Raw genomic sequence first — 20,542 nt, forward strand, 5'->3', positions numbered from 1 at the left:
TGGATGAGGGTTTGGTTTAGGGGTATGGTGAGGTTACAGGTTACAATATACAAGTACAGTTTGTGCATTATGTGTATGGAAAGTCCCCATAAACATGGAAAGCCAACAAGTTTTGTGTAAGGTTCAGTAGTAGAGTGACAGTTATGAGATATTTGTTTGGACATAATAAGAGTCATTAAATCTAGAAAGTCTCCACAACGTATAGAAACTTAACGTGTGTGGGTGTGCTGTATTTTTATTTTGAATATGTCTGTAGTCTGTATATACACACACATTATATATTGTCAAACACATGAATGAATATGTGAACATCTGTGTTTACACACAGCATGCTCTGACGACGGGAATGTGTGTGTGTGTGTTCTGACGACGGGAATGTGTGTGTGTGTGTGTGTAAAGGTCTCCCATAACTCCAAATGCCAACAAATCTAATCTCCACATTAGGTGGATTTGTGTTGAAAGGCAGAAATGTGTCTTAAAAGCTTTTTCAGTGTGCCCAGATTACCTAGTTTGTGTAATGCAGATGTGTACTTCGCTGAACAAGTTCAGGTTATTTTAGCAGCATGATGCATTCACACGGATGGTATGAATTGACCTCAGGGCATATCTAAACATCATCTTTATAATTCCCCCTAAACATTTCATTACAGTGCAAAAAGCCTATTTATAGGATTCAGTTAAATTGAGTTTTCTAAGGAAGGTTACGACAATGACCTGACCAATTTTAAAGGTGATTATGTTTATATATATTTTGTTTATATATCCACATTTTAGTTCAGATGCAAAGCAATGCAAACTGCTTTTACTAAGAAAGCCTAGACTCTGTTTTGACATCCTAGAAGGAAATAAGCCTTATTTAGGGGGGGTCAGGCCCCACCCCTACCCGCAAAATTTGCTCTGATCCTGCAGCGTTTTCCTGTGTCTACATGCCGGCTAAATTCTTTCAAAACACTGTGAACATCTTGAAATGTTCGCGCGACTAGACTTGGAGTCATTTGAGCAGTCCAAAGTGTGTCATGGAAAAAGTCATTTAAAGCCATTTAAAGTTCCAGAACTCTGAATGTTCTCATAGTCCAGTTCATCTGAACTTCCCACTTTCTGAGGCCAGTGGAGATGTTACTTGCCCTAAGCAAGTACTCCTTCCTTTCAAACATGTGATTATAGAAGATGAAAGTGGATGGCTCGTCTGTTACAATAAATACCTATTTGAAATCCTGCCAATCGGCTCCACTTCCAAAGAAAGGAAACGAAAGCAGTTTTAGTTTGTCATTTAGTTAGTCATTTTCCAAGTCAGACTGTGAGAAACGCATTCTGATATCGCTATGTAAAGATCACTGACCTTTGGAAGTAAGAAGGGGATATCTGTTCACACTGCCCTACATAAACTGTCAGAAAAGTGGGATTATAAGTAGCCTACACATCAGTAGCGAACTGTGACGTTTGAGCCTTGGCCCACTGCACACGCGCAACAGCCCCCCCAACACACACACTTACCACACTACAGTAAGGTATTAATTTATTTTAGATGTGAGAAAACATCATTATACCATCACACTTTCCACATGATACATTTACAATGCTACTCCAGACTTGAAACGAAAAGCCGAACAAAGCAAGACAGTTATCACCAAAATATTATAATTATTACATATATGCATTATGACCGGCGTGTGTGGGCTCTTCAACAGAATTATGGACCACATGACAGACACTGCCTTCCAGTGTGATCATAAAACCAACACAGACGAATGTACACAATGCCAGTTTAATAAGCGACACCTCCTGAGAGTGCACTCAGCTAAGAAACCAGTTCCACACTAGCAGACAGTAAACCGAGATTCACCAGCGAATAAACTATGATAATAATATACTATAATAAATCTTAATATTAAACTGGTAACATTACAGCGAACTAAACGTATGGAGCTGACCCTAGTACATTTACCATTTATCTTATAAAATGTCCCTGTTATGCAGAATAACAGCAAATAGGCATGCACAATATGTTCAATTTAAGACTGATCACAGTCAAAATCACTCATCTCAAATAAAGCTAACATTAAGCAACATAAACAACTGTACACATCAGCAACCAGAATGAATTGGGGCACGGCGGCCTTATGAATCATAAATAACTTACAATTTGATGATCAAATGACTTCATAACAAAGTCTTCCACCTGTTGTTTTGAACAACAGCTTTTCTCTCTTTTTTTCCGAGTCTTAATATCAAAGTTCATCCACATGCTGTTTTGAATGACGTTTTGCGCATTTCTTCTTCTTTTGCAGTTTTGTGGCGGGTGGCAAACCAACTTTGTGTACTTCTTCCGCTTTACGAGACTGTTGGTGAACAACCCCCCAGATGGCGGAAAGTTAGCAAAAAACAAAGCGCGCCCATTTAGAAATATGATTGGTCAGTTTTACTATCACTCAAAATGAATCTCTCCCATTGATTTACTGTACTGTCAACCAGCGGTATGCTAACAGAAGGCTCCCGACATAAGCACACATTCGACTTCTTGCTCCGTGATCTTGGAAATCTCACATGGATAGAGGGGGGAAAACGTGGATAATAGGGAAAATCTGCCGATTTTTATTGAAAATAGTATTTTAAAGTTTTTAAATATACTTATTTATGATAGATGAGGTCATTGCAGAGGGCCCTGTGCGTTTGCTACTGCTACACATACTGTAACCAGAAGTGAATAAGAGTCTTACTACACAACTTCTAAGAAGCAAGAAAAAGAAACCATTCAGCATTTTGGCTGTACAAATCAAAACAAGCACAAACGTTATACTGTATTTAAGGTGGAAGACAACAAGCACAGTTTGTTGCGCTGGATGAACATGGTCAGCTCTGATGTCAAATACTATTTAGCTAAAAATTACTGACAGAAACCGTTGACATCACTTACCATAAACATTTTGCTTCATTTAAGAGAAATGACGGGAAAAGTATTTAAGCCAAGCAAGCAAGTAAGCAACAGTGTTGAGAAACCTGTTGATTACATTCATGTTTTGCTTAAAGGGACAGTTCACCTATATGTGAAAATTCACAAAGTCAATATTAATCTAGGCCAATTTTGTCTCAAACCTATCATTTATTATTTTCATTCGTTGGACACACATGGATGTCACACTGCACTTTTCTGTATAATGAAAGTGAACGGTGACCCGGGCCTGTCAAGTGTTTTAACCAACGCAATCTCATGGGATTTTCACGAGGTGGCTCATTCATATGAATTTGTACATTTGTATCTTACTTGTACGTTTTAGTACAAACCACACAGGAAATGTCGGCTTGTGACAAATTTTTTCCGCCAAGTTAATCAGAGAAGATTATCAATGGATAAGTTTTGTTCTCACATAAACTAGTCAAATGGCTTTTAGACGACTTGGAAGACAAGCTGCTTTAACTCTTTAAATAACCTCTGCGATTGTTTAGTGTCATGGGAATCAGGCGTACTGGTTACAGCTGAGGTCAGAGGTATCGTTTCCTCATAGCTTTTTTTTAGTCCTGACTTCTCCGGGGAGCTGAAATGACCCAGAGCGTGTTTTACTCCAGATAGATACTGCATGTAAATAAGGTCTTATAGCCTAACATTAAATCGTTGTGACAAACAGTCCTCGCAGGGATTTACGTGACATTGCAAAACGTGTGAGGTCGTACTATGAGAAAACGAACTAAATGTAGCCATGAAGTTCACTCTCATGTTATCATATTTCAAGCCACTCAAAAACCCACAAAACTGCCATTCAACCTGTAATAGCCTATAAGTGTAAAGGTTTATTTTACAGATCCAGTTGTTATCTCTCTTGTAACCTGTGCGGATGCATTGCACAACACTTAAGGATTACCAATGTCATCGCTATTTATTCTTTATTCCACAAACAAAGTGTCCAAAAATCATGTGATTTCAGCATGGTTGATCCCTTTGAAGCAGCCTGTCACCATGTAAAATAAACCGGTTATGCTTTAAAATAAGTTTCCATTTGTAAACGTTAGTTTACGTTTTCATTTTAGTTGATGTTAATTGTTAACATTAACTAATACATGAATTTTCCAAATCCAAAGTTGTATCTGCAAACATATCTATGTAAATATTAAACAATTATATTTATATTGAAATATCTGACATTAACAAAGATGAATAGTTTGTCCAACAATATGATGCTCATTGTTAATTTATGTTAGCTGATGCTTTAATATGAGTTAATGAGATCTTACTACAGATATAATTCAGCTAATGACTCTAAAATACAGTTTATCCTTTTTATAAGTTGCGTAAAGTCTAGGACTTGCTTTGCATAAATGAGATGTTGCAATGTTACATTTTCTTTCTGCTTTTATATCAATATTTCTATTATTTTTAATAAAGAATATTTTTCAATCCGTAGTAAGTCATGAACTCGGGACTGTAATGCATGACAGCAAACAATCAGAACAAAACAAAGACAACAAACGATACAAAAGAATCAAAAGACAGCAGATACAAATACAACATAATGAGAGATTTATTGATAGCAGTCACGTTACAGAGAATGCAAACATTTGAATAACACCGAGTAAACAGATGCTTGTTTGAAGATGAGAAGAGATAAAATGTCACAGAGATGCTGATGGAGAGGATTTCATGTCTAGGGGCTGTAGAGCTACAAGACCTAAAGTACAACCAAAAACGGACTATCTGGGAACTTGGGAAAATGATTCTGATTTGCTAAATATTCTTTGTATGGATAAATGACCATAGTAGTAACAACTAGTCTTGTCACATAATACAGTGAATTTCATATTTTATTTTAATACATTTTCTTATCTCTGAAAAATGTGTATTTTTTATTTATAACAATGTAAAATACAAACTACCCAAAGTAAGTCCAGAGTTATATGTGCAGACTTTTTTGTGTTCTTCATACTGGGTTGACCCATAAGCCCAGCTGTACAAACTTTGACTTTCTCTTTCCTTCATTTTAGATCTCATTCTTCAGCTAATCACATTCATGTGTAAATGCCCACATGACACGTGTCAGTTCAGTTGTCTCAAATTAAATCCCTTGTCAATTGTCATACAGTAACATTTTCCGTAAAGCACCAGCAGAGCCCAGACAGAGCATTATTGTGAAATCACATGTGTCAGTGATATCACAGTGTTGGTTATTGCCACGAATGGCAGTCTAACAGGAAAGAGCAACACAATAGTAGGATGTTGACTTTAGTGTTAGTGTGTGTTATCAGACACCGGGTCTCCAGCGTAGACTGGGTCACTCAGTAACCTGAACCTGTGTTTGTTGGTCACTAGGTGAGTCATAAGGCCCATTGTCACTAAAGAAATGTTGTGTTATCATGTAACATAATGGCATTTTCAAAATCATGTGTGTGTACATTGTACTGTAGAGTGTTTCCATTGTATCTTTTCATTGCCCTTGACTCTCTGTATTACAGTAACATTTTGAGTTGTGTTTAAAGGGGTCATATGACACGGCTAAAATGCATATTATCGCTTTTTATGCGTGTGATGTAAATGTAACTCCTCTTACCATATCTGGAACATCAGGTTCCAAAGCAATTGTACTGACAGGTACGCCCTCCTAACTTGCGAATACATTTGGGCGGTATTAGTCGAATCATACCACGAACTAACGTAGATTTGTGAGGGTGCTGGTACACGAGGCGTTTCAGGCAGGTCTGGGTGAGCATTCGCTTTTAGATAGAATGCATCTTTTGTTCCGAAACTTTAATTTTTGCAATTTTACGTGTCTAATACATGCATGGGCAACTTATAACACACCAAAAACACAGAAAAACACATATTCGTGCCATATGACTCTTTTAAAGTCCCCGTGAACAGGAAGTTGCAATAATTTTTAATTCTGTATTTTAACGCATTTCCGGGTGAAATGGAACTTCTATTGAGAAGTGGCCGTGCAATTTGATTGGATGTATTAAAACCATTGTTGGGGTAACGCGTTACAAGTAACGCGCGTTACGTATTCAGAGTGCTTATTTAAGTAACGAGTAATGTAGCTCAGTTACTTTATAAATGTACATATCAATTCTCAAGTTACTTTGTTTTTCAAGTAACTCAAGTTACTTTTAAACTGCAAAAGTGAAATTGTGAATTTAGAGTAGTGTAGACATGATTGCTTTAGCTTGCGAAGAAGCAGTCGCTAGTCAGAAATGGGCAGTGTTGCCATGTCTGCAGTGCTGCAATATTCCGGCTTATTTTGAATAGTTCTCTGTTCGTTTTTATTACGCAAATCTGGCAACCCTTGACACAGCGAACGGAGGGCAGAGCGCAGTTGCGGAGCTTTAGTGTCACCACACTCGCCACCGTGGACAAATTGCCTGCAAATTCCGGTCAAGCTCGATAGATAACTTTCAGATCGTGAAATTAAAGCCAAAACAATCAATTGTCCTGCAAATGCTGGTCATGTTTGGAAGATAACTTTCAGATCGCGAAATTAGCACAAGTCATGACACGAGTCTTGGGTCATTTGATGTCAATGATGTCGAACACATCTGAGAAAGTTGCAGCAAGCAAAGAGAAATGGTGATAAGTGCAGTAAACAAACAGTTCTCACTTCTGGACCACCTGCATATGAGATCATAGGCGGATATTAAGTGATTCACACGCTGGATGTAATATATTCGGTTGTTTGTTCATAAAGGAATTTGGAAGGATGTAGAGTGAATAACAGTCTTTAATAATTTTATTAATGTCAAGTAATTTTATATTTAGCTTTGTAATTAAATTAATATTTGATATTTTATAAAAATTTGAAAAGTTAAGTGCTTTGTTTGTTTGTACATATATATTGATATGTAAATATCAATAAATATGGAGAGTGACACCGAAGTAAGCAGTGGCAACAATAGGCAGAGCTCTGGTGAGGTGGAGGACTACTGCTCAGGAAATATTTGAAATGTGTTTTTTAAAAGAAAATAAGGTTATGACTATATAGGATTGTTAAATGCATTACAGTGTTAAACACTAAGGAACAGCAAAGTTTGGAAAAGCATAAGCATCAGTTAGGTGAGAAACGCAAAAGTACTTTCGGTTACTTTCTACAAAAAGTAACCAAGTAACAGAATTAGTTACTTTTTTATAGAGTAACTCAATATTGTAACTAGTTGCTTTAAAAAGTAACTTTCCCCAACACTGATTAAAACAGCCATTGAATTGGAACTGGCAGCAGACTGACAGTTAAAGGTGAGGTGTTAGGGAATGCTTACGTCTAACATACGTCACTTAAGATGTATAATCATTACAGGACGGAAGTGCAATTTCAGATTTTAACTGAAGACTATGAGTGCACACGGATTTTAAAAAGAGAATGACCCACATTGATAAACTATTTACAATAAACGCTGCAATATTACACGGAAAAATAGGCATTGTCATTTTTTAACATAGTTGTTTTACGGTTGTTAGGGTGTACTGGTGGTTGGTTGCTAGGGCATTGCTTACAGGACAGTTTTGTCCTGTGTTGTTTCTGTCTTGTGTTGAAAAAAGCCCAACTTGTCTTGACGTTCTTATTATATTCTGGTTGGTGAATATGTAGCAAGTTCATCCTTTAATGTAGTGTTATAATATAAAAAAAAAAAAATAATCAGTGGTCAAAATTATTGGTCATTGGTCAAAAGAATGGAACGCTGTATTCATGAATTAGGTTATATCTTTTAATTGTGTGTTTAGGTTTTTCCATTTGTTAATACTTACAGTACAGTGAAAAAAGTACAATAGTTCAACTTTAAATAACAGCAGCAAAACAAGGAACACATTTTTTGAATGTGTGTTATTCTTTCTTTAGGTGTTGTTTTACTTTGATGCATTTGAGAAACAAAAGCGCAACAGTCGGAAGGTCACCAAACCTCCGGCGCTCGGAGTGTAAAGCGCATCACTACATCCTCTCAATTACTGTATCTCTGATATCAGGAGCACATCAGAACACAACACAAGCTTCTTAAGAAATTGTTTATTTGCGTCAAGCGTTATGTGTTTCCCTTGCTTCTGTTCTGTTTGATATGGGCTGAGGCCATCTCCACTATATTTCCTGAGAGTTTGGAAAGATGAGACATGCTTCCGTCCAGAGCACTGGGAATCTTTAAGACTTGAGTCTGCTCTCAGGGGATGGTCTTTAAAATGTCTCATTTTCTTTATACCCTTTAATCTTGATGGTGAAGGCGAAAATGTTTTGTTGTATTCGTACTACTGAATAATCAGTTTAAATATTAAGTAATAAAGTATTGTAGTACATTAGGGGGACATATTCTACTGTATATGCTGACTATAGTGTTTTTTAAACTGCTGTAGTTTTTTTTTAGAATATTTTGTTTTTTTATAATAACTTTTTTTCTTTCTATAATAATTTTCTTTCAAATTACCTTTAAATATCTGCAGTTTGTTGAAAAAAATATATGTTTTTATGTCTCCTTGCCATAATAATGTTTGTTTTCTGTACTATTGCAGTTTTGATGTGGAAAATGGCCCGTCTGCGAGCTGCAGTCCTTTGGACCCCCAGGCCTCTCCAGGTTCTGGTCTGGTCCTTCACACAAACTTTCCTGGCCACAACCAGCGACGAGAGTCCTTTCTCTACCGCTCGGACAGTGACTATGACCTCTCACCAAAGTCTATGTCTAGAAATTCTTCGGTCGCCTCAGAACTGTGAGTATCATTGTCTTGTTACAACTAGTAAACGTGTTGTCTACAAGTTTTGTTTTGTTTTCAATGTGACCATAAGCTGCTTTTTATTTGCTGAAAAAAACCTCAGGGTTTAACCAACCTAAGTATGCTGGTCCTGACTGGTCTCCCAGCATGGGCAGACTAATCTGATTTTCTGGTTTTAACTTTTGGATGCTTGGGTAAATCAGTTTGTCACACATCTAACCATCTAAACACCTGAGAGACAAGCTAGATGAGCCAAAGACCTTTATAGGCTAGAAGAGCAGCTACACCAGCTGAAACCAATTTATCATATCATCCCAGGCTAGTTTAATCTGATTTATTCTTTTGTTTAGGATTCTTATCCTAAACAATCCTTCCTGCAGATCACTCTTGTTAGAAATAATATAAACTTGTCGTCTGAAATAGGGAATTCTGTGATGTTTACTCGTCTTATCACAACAACTTGAAATCAATAGCATTTGGTTATACGAGTAGCTTTAAGTTGTGTAATATTTCAATTTTATCATTAGAATTGATGTTTACATTTCTGTAGGGAAAGGTGGAGGGGGCTGATTTATGATTTCCATGTCAGGACCTGATTTTCTTTGCCCTTCTGGCAGTAAAGGCCTGGAATTATACAAGAACACATTTTCCAGAGACTTAGCAGCCAAATATCTGCTGGATCCTGAGAAATGAGCTTGATTGTTCTTGGTAACCCATTTTAGTGGCATTTAGGGTCGCCGTGCTGAAGTGAAAGGCAATCTCATTTGACTATTACAAGTTATGAACCAACATCACTTTTTCCGAGGTTGTTTTTATTTACGTCTACATTAAATATAGTCGTTTAGCAAATGCTTTTATCCAAAGCGACTTACAAATTAGGTAAGCAATGGAAGCAATTGGCACAACATAAGGACAACAAAAAGAATAAGTGGTCTCATATGGCCTATCACAGTAAACAGAGCTAAGATATATAATATATAATAACGTTTGAAAAAGTAGGAAAGAGATCAGACAGGTGTTGACGGAGAGATTTCAGACGATTCTTAAAGATGGCTACATAATCTGCTGATTTTAGGCAGATCATTCCACAAATGTGGAACGGATCCAGAGAAGAGATTTTTTACCTTTTTGGGATGGCACCACATTACCGGAGCGTAGGGATCTGGCGGGTACATAAGTCTGCATTAGTGAGTGATCTCTACATAAGTTCACTTTCGTAGACATGATGTTTACATACCGTACAGTGGGCTTTAAAAGTGCAGAGCAGGGAAAGGCACACATGCATAACATGTGTGGACACAGCTCTGGAAACAGAACACCACAGATCAGTGAAACTCATTTTTATGTTGTGTCCTCTGCAGTACTCCTTCAGGCCATAATACTGTCGCAATAAAATGTATTATTCACAGATTATGCGTTTTTAAATTTAGATCAAACATTATCATGTTCCTTCCTTGTGGTTAGGCATAAATGGAGATCAAGGATTATCCTTTCTTTAAAATGATGTAGGCGAGAAAACCTCTTTGTACAGGTTGTACAGGCTTGATTGATCTGCCCTGAGTTCATGGGTCGTATGTCCGACTATGACCGCAGTTTCCAAGTAGCATATGGGAAGAAGCGTTCCAAGTTTGCTTGAAATCATAAGCCTGTCATTTTAGATGTTTGAAATAAGTTAACTTAACTTATTGTTTTTCTCAGTTTTTCATGGGGAAATAACATTTTTATTGTTTGAGATGGTGGTGTCCTACTCTCAAATTCTTTGTGTATTAAAATTTTGTATATATATTCATCTTTATATATGTAAATGTGAACTAAAGAACATTTACATTTAGTCATTTAGCAGACGCTTTTATCCAAAGCGACGTACAAAGAGTTCGGGGAGCAATACGCGACATGTCATATGACAAAGGCTAAAATTATGATAATACAATTATATGAATAAGAATTATAATAACAGCAATAACAAAACAGCAGAACTTAGTCCATATAGTCCTAGTCAATCTAAGAAAAGGTTAAAAAAGGAACCTTGGTAACAGGTCAGGTTTTAATTCGAACCCCTTTGCCACAAAAGTGTCATGATTCTCGAGTGGTGAGACACGGAGAGAGGACCCAGGTGCAGACAGCGGGTAAGGGGTTAACATATATTTAATAAATCATAAAACAAAGACCCACGTGGGGGTAACATAACAAAACATGGGAACATAATGACAAGACAGAACTGGACTAAAACTAATTACACATAAACAAGACTTGAATAAACTACAAATAACTAAACTGACACAACAGGAACTCACCACACAAACCACAATGAACCAGCACAAGACAGAAGACACAAGGGCATTAAATAAGGGAGCAAATCAAGAGGGAAACAGGTGTAGGCATTAATCAATAACGAGGTAACAAGAGGATGGGAACAATGACGAGACCGGAGAGAGTATGGAAGGCCATAAGAACAATAATGTCTCTCTCCACATTTAACATGAGGTTCTGTCATGATCCTGCCACTAAATCAAGAGAAACATGACATGATGCAGCAGAATCATGACAAAAAGAGGTTCTAAAAAGAACTTTTAACTGTATACCAAATAACAAAGGGTTACTAATAGAACTTATAAGTTCAGCTTTGAACCTTTTTGATAATTAGAAGTTCATATTTGTACTTTAAAGCTCTTTTTCTTACTCTAAAGGTTCAATCTCTTCTAACAGTGGTATAATGCATAACCGTATCCCAGTAAAAAAAACATATTGCCACCTTGCAAATTAAGATTTATCAAAGGTTTGTACTTGGTTGCCGAGCAGATAAAGGTGATAAAGATGTGATTTCCTGTAGCTCAGTGGTAAGAGCATGATGCTAACAACGCCAAGGTTGTGGTTTCGATCCCAGGGGATTGCACATACTTAGAAACAAATGTATAGGATAATGCAATGTTAGTCGGCAAATGCGTAAATGTAAGTGTGTTGAAGATGTAAGCACAATGATGTCTGCCAATTTATTACATTTTTAGCATTTCATTTTGCTACTGAAAAAATGCTACACATGCAATAAGATGGCTTTGTTTTGAAAATGTTCTTGACGTTTACAAAAATGTCATAAAATGACAATGTCTGTGATAAATGTATACAGTACACTGTTGCATATTGTTAGTGGATAAATAAAATTAACAAAATATCAATTTGAGTCCACACAAGCTTTCCATAGTTCAAAAACATTTTTGTTGTTTGTTATCTTCTGACTGTAGGCATGGCGACGACCTGATAGTCACACCTTTTGCTCAGGTAAACACTGCATGTGAACTTCACATCAGTATCATGTTGCTTTACAGATTCAGTTTCACATAAACATGCTCTTGGTTTTATTTTTCCTTTCTTCTAGGTTCTTGCAAGCCTTCGAAGTGTCAGAAACAATTTCACTGTCTTGACCAATGTTCAATGCTCATCTAACAAGTAAGTTTTGTTGTAAGGTGTGAAAAGTAAGCTTAAATGCAAATATACAGTACGTTAGCACACAACTACCCTTTGTCTTTGAAAATTTTAAATACTTAACATTACAAGACAAATCCTTAACTTTGTACAAATAAACCCACATAACGCGCAATATTGCTATTATGAAAAGCTGCAACATATTAAATGTTAACATTATTAAACATTATAGCTCTTATCAGTCTGAAATTTTGATATGATTTGTTCACCCTCATGACATTCCAAACCTGTGCAGACATTATTGTCTATTTAATAACAGTACATACAGTAAGCTCCAAAACGTCATAAATGATTGAATAAAGCATCAAAAAAGCCGTTCATGACAATATTTAATACTTATTTTGTTTGAAATACAGTGCATGAATGTTTTCGTGAACTGTTTCTTTACCTACTTAAGTGATTATTGGAAGTCCAACCACAAGAGGCCAGTCTTTCCAACCATTTGTTTTCCACACTCCACCACCCACATAGACTGACATTTTAGTGGAATCATTTTACACTTAACATTTCACCACTTTTCAAGGTTTTTCAAATCTATGCCAAACATCACTTCCCAAGGCAGACCATTAGCATGGGCCCCGTATTGCATTTTCCACCTGAGCGATGAGGATATACGGAGAAAAGGTGCTGTTATTCATGGAAGAATGACTTTACCCTTCCAAATAGCTGGATGTACGTCATGGCAGTTACATTGCGCTGTTAGGGGCCTTTGGTACAGTCGGCTCTTCCCAAGTATCACCATCCCAGTTCAGATGAACTTCGAGGGAATTTTTGCGGGAAGAAAGCAGACACACCCTGTAATATCACAATAAAACGTCTGTATTAAAGGGTGTGTCAAATGTGTGATACGGTTAATTTATTTACAAATTCACTTTTATTGATGACGTGGAGATGATCTCTTTAATCCTGTTTACAGTTATGACACATTGTTATGTTTTCTCATATGCACACAGTAGGGGGTTTCTGCTGTTGTGTAAGCCATTTTGATCATAGTCATTTATTTGTAGGCCGCTATATTTTGTACTTTAGTAATCGCTGCTTATTTTTCGTAGGAGGTCCCCTGTATCCAACCAGCCCCCCATCACCAGAGTGTGCCTACCTGGTAAGTTCTCTGGTATATCCTCACCCCCGTGTATGCACCTTGTTATCTATAAACAGAATTAGCAAAAACACATATTTTTCGAGTAGTCAGATTCTCATACTTTTAAAGCACCTTTGGGTTCGTGTTGTGTCTGTATATTTTGACTGATAGGGAGATGTAATGCCATGCTACGTGACTGCCCACGCGGATGCCTCCTCAACATTCATCTCTGCGGCTTCTGCTGATTGGCCCAGCAGTGTTGACATGTTTAGTACACACACACGCAAGCACAGTGCCCATATTTGAGGCTGTTTTGTCTAGTTGTGCAGAATGTGTTAGACCCTAGGAAATGGACCATGGTCGATACTCGAACACACATGCACACCTGCCAAGCACAACATCACAACAGTTGTACCTCAGCAGAAGGTCAGGGCTTTGTATCACGGCTGGGAAAATTCCTTATAGTTGGCTCTTTGTCCTTGCGGATGGTTCCCGATATGATATGAGAGAACACTGCAGACAGACGTGTAATCTGAATGAACTGAGCAAGGCCATTCCCTGGACTCTATTATGAAGCTCAGACTGTTTTCTTGGAAATGGCAAATGGTGAGGTCGTTTTTGAAGGATAATGAGAGAGAGATTGTTCTCATTTGGTTGAGAAATAGAAGATAAGGTCTAAAATCTGGTCCGGGGAAGTCAGAATAAGGTATGGACTGTATCCATACACAATGTTTATCAACACAAAATATTATTTCATAAAGTGAAAATTCTGAAATAAACATTTAATGATTTTCTTCTTAACTAAGGTAAATCTCAATCAATAAAAGTAAGAGACCTAAAATTAAAAAGATGTTTTTTGGGTTACCGTTGACTCCCATAGTAGGACAAAAGACTACTATTTGAGTTAACAGTGGCCCAAAACGGCTTAGTTACAAACTTTTATTTAAATATTTTCATTTGTGTTCAGCACAACCAAGATATGTATACAGGTTTGTAACAACTGGAGGGTGAACAAATGACGACAACATTTTCATTTTGGGTGAACCATTCCTGTAAACTCCTTGGGTAAGATATGGATGTCTGCTATGGAAAGATATTTGTCATATACAAATGTAAATATAAAAATATAAAAAATGTAACTATAATAAGTAATGGGTAAAACATCATACAGGTTTGAACTAACAGTACACAGAGTATATAGACAGTATTGGTGTTCTGAAATGTGGATGCTGCGTTCACAGCCAAGTCGATCCAGCTCTAGGGAGGATGGAAAAATCAAATAGAGTGGGAACAAATGGGACAGAACAGCCCTACAATGAGTATATGAAATACAACCGATCATTGATAGCGGCCTAGAAGGAAAAGACCTCTCTGTGCTTTTCCAGCTGCTTTGGATGGGAAAGCAGCACTAAGTGGCATTATACTGAAACAGAGAGAATGAAGTCTGAATGAGTTCCTGTCAGGTGCAGTGGGTTGTAATTGACGTCAGTCAGCCTGCATGCGGCTTTGTTGACTTCCTCTTACACCAGGTGGACTCAGATTCACTTCCTAAATATCTTCAGGCTTGATCAGTCTTTGAGTGTCTGATGCATGCTGTTGAACTGCCAGTCGAGTGCAATGTCACACTTACTCACCTTCTTAGTGGGCAGTCAGATTCGTTTTGTTGTCGGAAAAACGCGATTGTCATGCATCATGGGTAAATGTTTTGTTTAAGATCTTATACAGGATGCAATGTGAAAAGTATTTGTACTTAACAGTTGTGCAGAATTGCTGTACAGTATTGCTGCAGTCTGCAGGGTTTTCCAGTGGCTCATGATGCTAAATCTCCAAGGTCATGGGTTTGATCTGGAAGAACATAAAAACTGATACAATTTTACAGTATCCGTAAGTTGTTTTGGCAAAAATTGTCTGGTGAATGCCTAAATTCTATTCAAATGTATAACTGTATCGCTTCTTAGAGTTTTGCATTGTTGCAAAGCAGCTATATTCCTATATACAGTAAATATATCTAAGTTAATATATTTTAAAACAGACAGTAAATACTTTATAGATTTTGGTTTTGTTGCAAATATTTCCTAAGATATACATTATCGATAATAGTTATGTATGATTGTAAATGTAATTTTGAATGCAGTGATTTTATATATATATTTAAAAAAATTAAAACTACTATTAGATTAATATCTCTGCTGTCCTTCTGAAACATTGTATCTACATATTTTCTAATTTAGATTTTTCGCCATAAAGTATTATTATTAGTCACCCTGTTTGTCACTGGTTTTTGCAAATATCTAACAAATAAAAAGTATTATTGTTAACTTTGACGAAACAGTATTTAATCATTTAAAAATGACAGGGTTTTTCCATTCCCTGAAAAACGGCAGATTTGGATATCCAAGGTTTTGGAAGGACAGCATTGAGATGTAACTTTAAAGGCCATTTCACCGTGCAATCTTATCAAATGGCTATTCGCATAGCTATTCTCATATTTTCCAAATGGCTTTTCGCATATTTTGAATTTGTTTTGAAACAAATTGCCCCATAAATTATTGTATAAAAGTAATACAGTATAAACATTGATCCTAAATGAAATAACTTTTTGCAAGAAGAAAGACAAGGAAAGCATGGAACTAGTAACACACATTAACACATTTGATGTAACAGTTATGACTAAATAAAAAAATAATTCAAAGTCTTTTTTCTCAGTACTTCCATCATCATTCTAAAAACCATGCTTGCGAAGCCATTCATAGGTGACGTTCCTCTTATTGTCATTATTGTCACTTACAATGCAACTCTTCAATGGAAGCGCAACTGTAGTGATGTAACCGTAACAACTGAGACAATACGAGGGAACCACTGACTTACTGCCTGCTCCTAAACTGCCTCCTGTGTGTCATACAAACAGGGTCATTGGGCAGGAAGGAGAGCGCAGATTTTTCCTGTTTTTCCCATACCGCTGGAATCCTCCGGAACCCAGAAGGTGTTTTTCAGTGTGCGAATGTTAATTTCTCGCACACACGGGTCGTGAGATGAACTTGTCTGCGGTTTAATGACCAAACGGGGAAAATAGGATGTAGACAGACAAATACCATTGTCTTCTCTTTCAGCGCTAGTATTCATGCAAACGCTCATGATGTCTGTGCATTGATGTCGCAGGATTAGATACGTTTACAGTAGTTTGTACTGTAAGTAACTGTGTCCCGAAAGTCAGACATGAGTTGCGTAAAATAAAAATGTAAGCAAGTCGCATTTGTAAGCATATTATGTCAGTTCGTGTTATTGTCACATCACACACACAAGCGCACGACAGAGAACATAAAGCACACGTAACCATAAACAATACGAGAAAGATAAAACTTATGTTTTGGATCACGAAGGAAGTTTAATCAACAGAAACAGGTGTGAACTAATAAGTAACTACGGAAACAAGTGTCTTATGGCTGGAATACACTACAAAGTCTGGGCAAGAGACTTGTAGTGTAAGGCTAAAATACACTACAAGACTTTTGCTCAGATTTTCTGTCTGGACTTGTTACAGAAAGTCTGTGCCAGTCTGCAGATTTGTTCAGTTTGTGTGTTTCTATCAGAATTTTTCAAAAAGTCTGCAAGTGCATGATGTACAGTTTAAAGAAAATCTGTTCAGATTTTAAAAGTCTTGTAGTGCATACCAGCCATCAAGGGGACAAAGGGGCACAGAAACAGAATCAAAACGTGACAGTTAAAGCTGATCTATTTTTGCCTGGAAATATTTTGTAGTCATTCGTTTGTGACCGTTACAGTTATTTTGCATCCAGGTTACTTTTGTCTGTTATTATAGTGTATGAGGAATTTGTTGTGATGGCCGGAGGAGTTAGACAGGTAAACAACTCCAGCAGCTGATCTGAGGTCAGGACGAGATATGAAGAAGATTTGGATCTTGACATCAGATTGTAAATCAACTAGAGTGTTGAGATGGCAGATAAGAGCTGGAGTTATAGCCTGTGGGAGATATGCTTCTCAAAATATACAATAGCAGTGTTTGTTTGACTAAAGTTTCCATTGTGAGACCATATCACATTTAATCTCTGACGTCTCTGCACGTATGCATTTCTTTAACTAAATTTGATAGTACGTGCTTGGATGTCCCAAATCACTGTAGATCGTCACTGTCCTTTTGATTTATATTAATGTATATAATTAATTATTGTTTTTCACACTTTTATCTGCTTAAAATTGAGACTTAAAACAGTTGTATTTATTCTCAAGGTATTTCTGATTTTGAACCTTTACATTTATACAGAAGGAAATATCTGAATGGAAGGAATTGTACACAACATTGGAATACATGTACACTAATTTTCACATTTTATAACACTGGCAATATAACCAAATAAACCGATAAAAAGGGGCAATAATAAGGTTTTAAGCTCTGTTTACTGTTACCTCTTGTATAATGTCAGTGTTTCATAATTGTGAGACTTTATGATTAAGGAGATAAACGAACATGAGATGGAGTAACAACAAAGAAGTGTTGCCCGTGGAAAAGGCCAAATGACTGACAGATATAGTGTGCTCACATAGAGAGAAGGTCAGTGCGCTCGGTCCAGCATTCATGCGTGTTCTTATGCGTGATTGGCTCAGTGTGGGATATCCCAGCCATGTTTTCTCTCCGGTTTTCAAATCACCAAAACAAACACACCCGTACCGCATCTTTCGCTTCCGTCAGCCCCTAGGCTTGACTAATGTCCATCCGGGGCATTGTACACCTTACTGCTGATGGGCTGTAAGGTTGTTTTGGTACTCGGCTGACTGGGTCACATACAGTATATCGATAACGTACATACTTTATATAGATAATTTCACGATATAGATAATGTACATAAGAATGTGCGGATAATATATTTGCTGTAAAATCTGAATATTCTTCACAATTTTGGGTTTTCATTCTTGTTTTTAAGAAAATCTGAAAATAATGACTGAGAAACTGATCTTTCTGCAATCTCTTTTATTAATGGATTTAATATTTATAATAAGAATTGTATTGGTTTTAATGGAATCTATAATGGTCTCTGAAGGTCTCTGCTGTGGGCTGTTCTCTGGGGGATGAGAACCTGTAGAACACCATTAAATCCTACTGGAAGGTGATCCAAAGCACACTATATACGATTGTTTTGTAATGTTTTTAATGGTAAACAACCACTGGGTTCCAAGTGTTTGTAATGAAAACCATTACTATGTGTATTGTTTTTTCAGGAGGGTTTGCTTCAAAGGTCATTTAGCTGTTATAGACCACCAAAAAGTATGCGTTCTAGACATTTAAGAATGCTGGGCTTTCCCATCAGCCAGAAACACCCAACACACTGCCAGGAAACTCTTGTCAAGGGCACCTTGACCAGTGTGCAATTCATTTTAATCTAAAATGATACCAGTCTGCACTGCAGATCAGCCTAAAAGAGATACCAAACAAGGTTGCCATGGTGATAGCTTCCTGCCGTTGCTCTGTTATCTACTCTATGAGCTGGATATAGAGGCACTTACAGTCACCAAACTAGTCAGTGTGCACACTTATAGTCAATCTGTGTTTATTTGTGCGAGACGGGCGAACAGTCATTCTTACTGTATGTCCAGTAACTATCCATTTCCTTTTTCCCAAAGGGTAAAAGGTTCTTGTTTTTGTATCTCTGTGACTTTCAGTAAATATTGCATAGATCTATATTAAGATTGAATTCTCAGTCGAACTGCAATGAAAAACAAGAAGTTGTTTTTGCCCTCTCATTTTGAAATGGTTGTATTTTCATAAAAAAGGAGATAAGAAAGAAAACTTAGACTTCAGAAAGACAGAGAGGGATTGGAAGATAAGAAAAAGATCATTAAAACTATCCCCATTTGAACTGGATTTTATCACTGGAAGTACCCAGGTCATTGTACTATTGGGCACTCGTAGGCGTTCTTGTCGTCTAACTTTATTTGTGGGCTGAGCAACTGGCCATAGCTGTTAAAAATCTGTATATGTTAATGTTAAGGCACCGCAAAGCCATAGGTGTGTTTGAGAAAACAAATTTTCAAGCATATTTAACTAAATAAAAAACAAAGCAACCATAAAATCAAATTATGTTAATGACTTTAATCGCATTTGAGATTACATCATTGATATGTTGTCATATTTAAAGTTTCATTTCACTCAAAAAAGAATGATGAAATTTCACAAGTTGTTTCAAATCTATATAAAGATTTTTTTTTTGTTAACCACATAACATTACATTTTGAAGAATGTAGGAAACAAACGATTCTGTGGCACCATTTACTACGATAGTATTTTCTGCTACTATGGAAGTTAATGGTGCCACAGAACTGTGTGGTTTTTCTTTGTGTTAAGCAGAACAAAGAACTTTATACAGATTTGGAACAACTTGAGAATACTTGACAGAATTTTCCTTTTTGGGGTGAAGCAGTACTTTAAAAGAACGTAATGGTATGAGGGTGAGAAAATGTGAGAGAATTTTCATTTTTGGTGGAACTATTCGGTAATGCATTGCCAAAAACTTGACTCAATTTATTTCTTTGTTGCTCAAAATGAACATTCTTGTCAGTAAAGTGAATCATGTGAACAAATAAATCATTAAAAACAAATAAATCAAGTCACGTGTGCTTCAGCATCGCTGCATTGTGTCGATGATCATTTGCATAACGTTACTTTTTTCTCACTTTTGTCACATGCCCACATCATGAAGTCTACCGTCTCTGTCACATCATGTGACAGCAAAATAACAACTATCTTAAAATGAAGGATTTTTGTAAATCAACTGCAAGCTTGTCAGCACTAACAGGACTTAAGATTTAGTGAGATGGCCTTTTGCCTCATGCCTTCTGGCAAAAACCTTCAACCACATATCTCAGCTTCCCCATGTCTCGCGTGCTACGCTAACAAAACATTTCAAATGTGTGTGGATTATTCATGTGCCGCAAATCCAAGTTTGACCCCCAGCCAGAGCTTTGATCCGACACACTTGCGTCAATAGAAACCCTTTAAAGCTGAATCAGAGTCCGTTTAATTTCCAGAGTTTTTAATAAAGTAGAAAGGATCAGAGCGAGGCTCATCTAAATCAGATTTTTGCGTCAGAGTTTGAGGAAGGGTTTGCTTGTTTGTGTTTAATGGTTTAGATTAGGATTGACAGGTGGTGCAATCTGATTTTACACGAAAATGTTGAGGGCAACATTCCCTCTGAAGTTTTTCTTTGGCAAAGGTTTTGTTGGCAGAGCACTAATAATGTTAGAGTTTACGGCTTTAGCTTCAACAAAGCACTCAAACTCCCCAGTCCCCATCTGGTATT

The 20,542-nt window shown here is 36.9% G+C and overlaps 1 protein-coding gene across 5 annotated transcripts in view; it reads left to right on the forward strand.

Moving 5' to 3' along the window:
- The window catches only part of pde4ba (phosphodiesterase 4B, cAMP-specific a), a 138,079-nt gene that overhangs the window by 91,419 nt on the left and 26,118 nt on the right, over positions 1-20,542 (forward strand). For all 5 annotated transcript variants that reach the window (XM_079459869.1, XM_079459870.1, XM_079459871.1 and 2 more), the window contains 4 exons: positions 8,471-8,665; positions 11,908-11,944; positions 12,042-12,112; positions 13,201-13,250. In XM_079459869.1, coding sequence (XP_079315995.1) covers positions 8,471-8,665; positions 11,908-11,944; positions 12,042-12,112; positions 13,201-13,250 — 353 coding nt within the window. The remainder of the gene's footprint in view (positions 1-8,470; positions 8,666-11,907; positions 11,945-12,041; positions 12,113-13,200; positions 13,251-20,542) is intronic.

The sequence above is a fragment of the Barbatula barbatula genome (assembly GCF_947034865.1).
Source record: "Barbatula barbatula genome assembly, chromosome: 7".
Classification (NCBI taxonomy): Eukaryota; Metazoa; Chordata; class Actinopteri; order Cypriniformes; family Nemacheilidae; genus Barbatula; species Barbatula barbatula.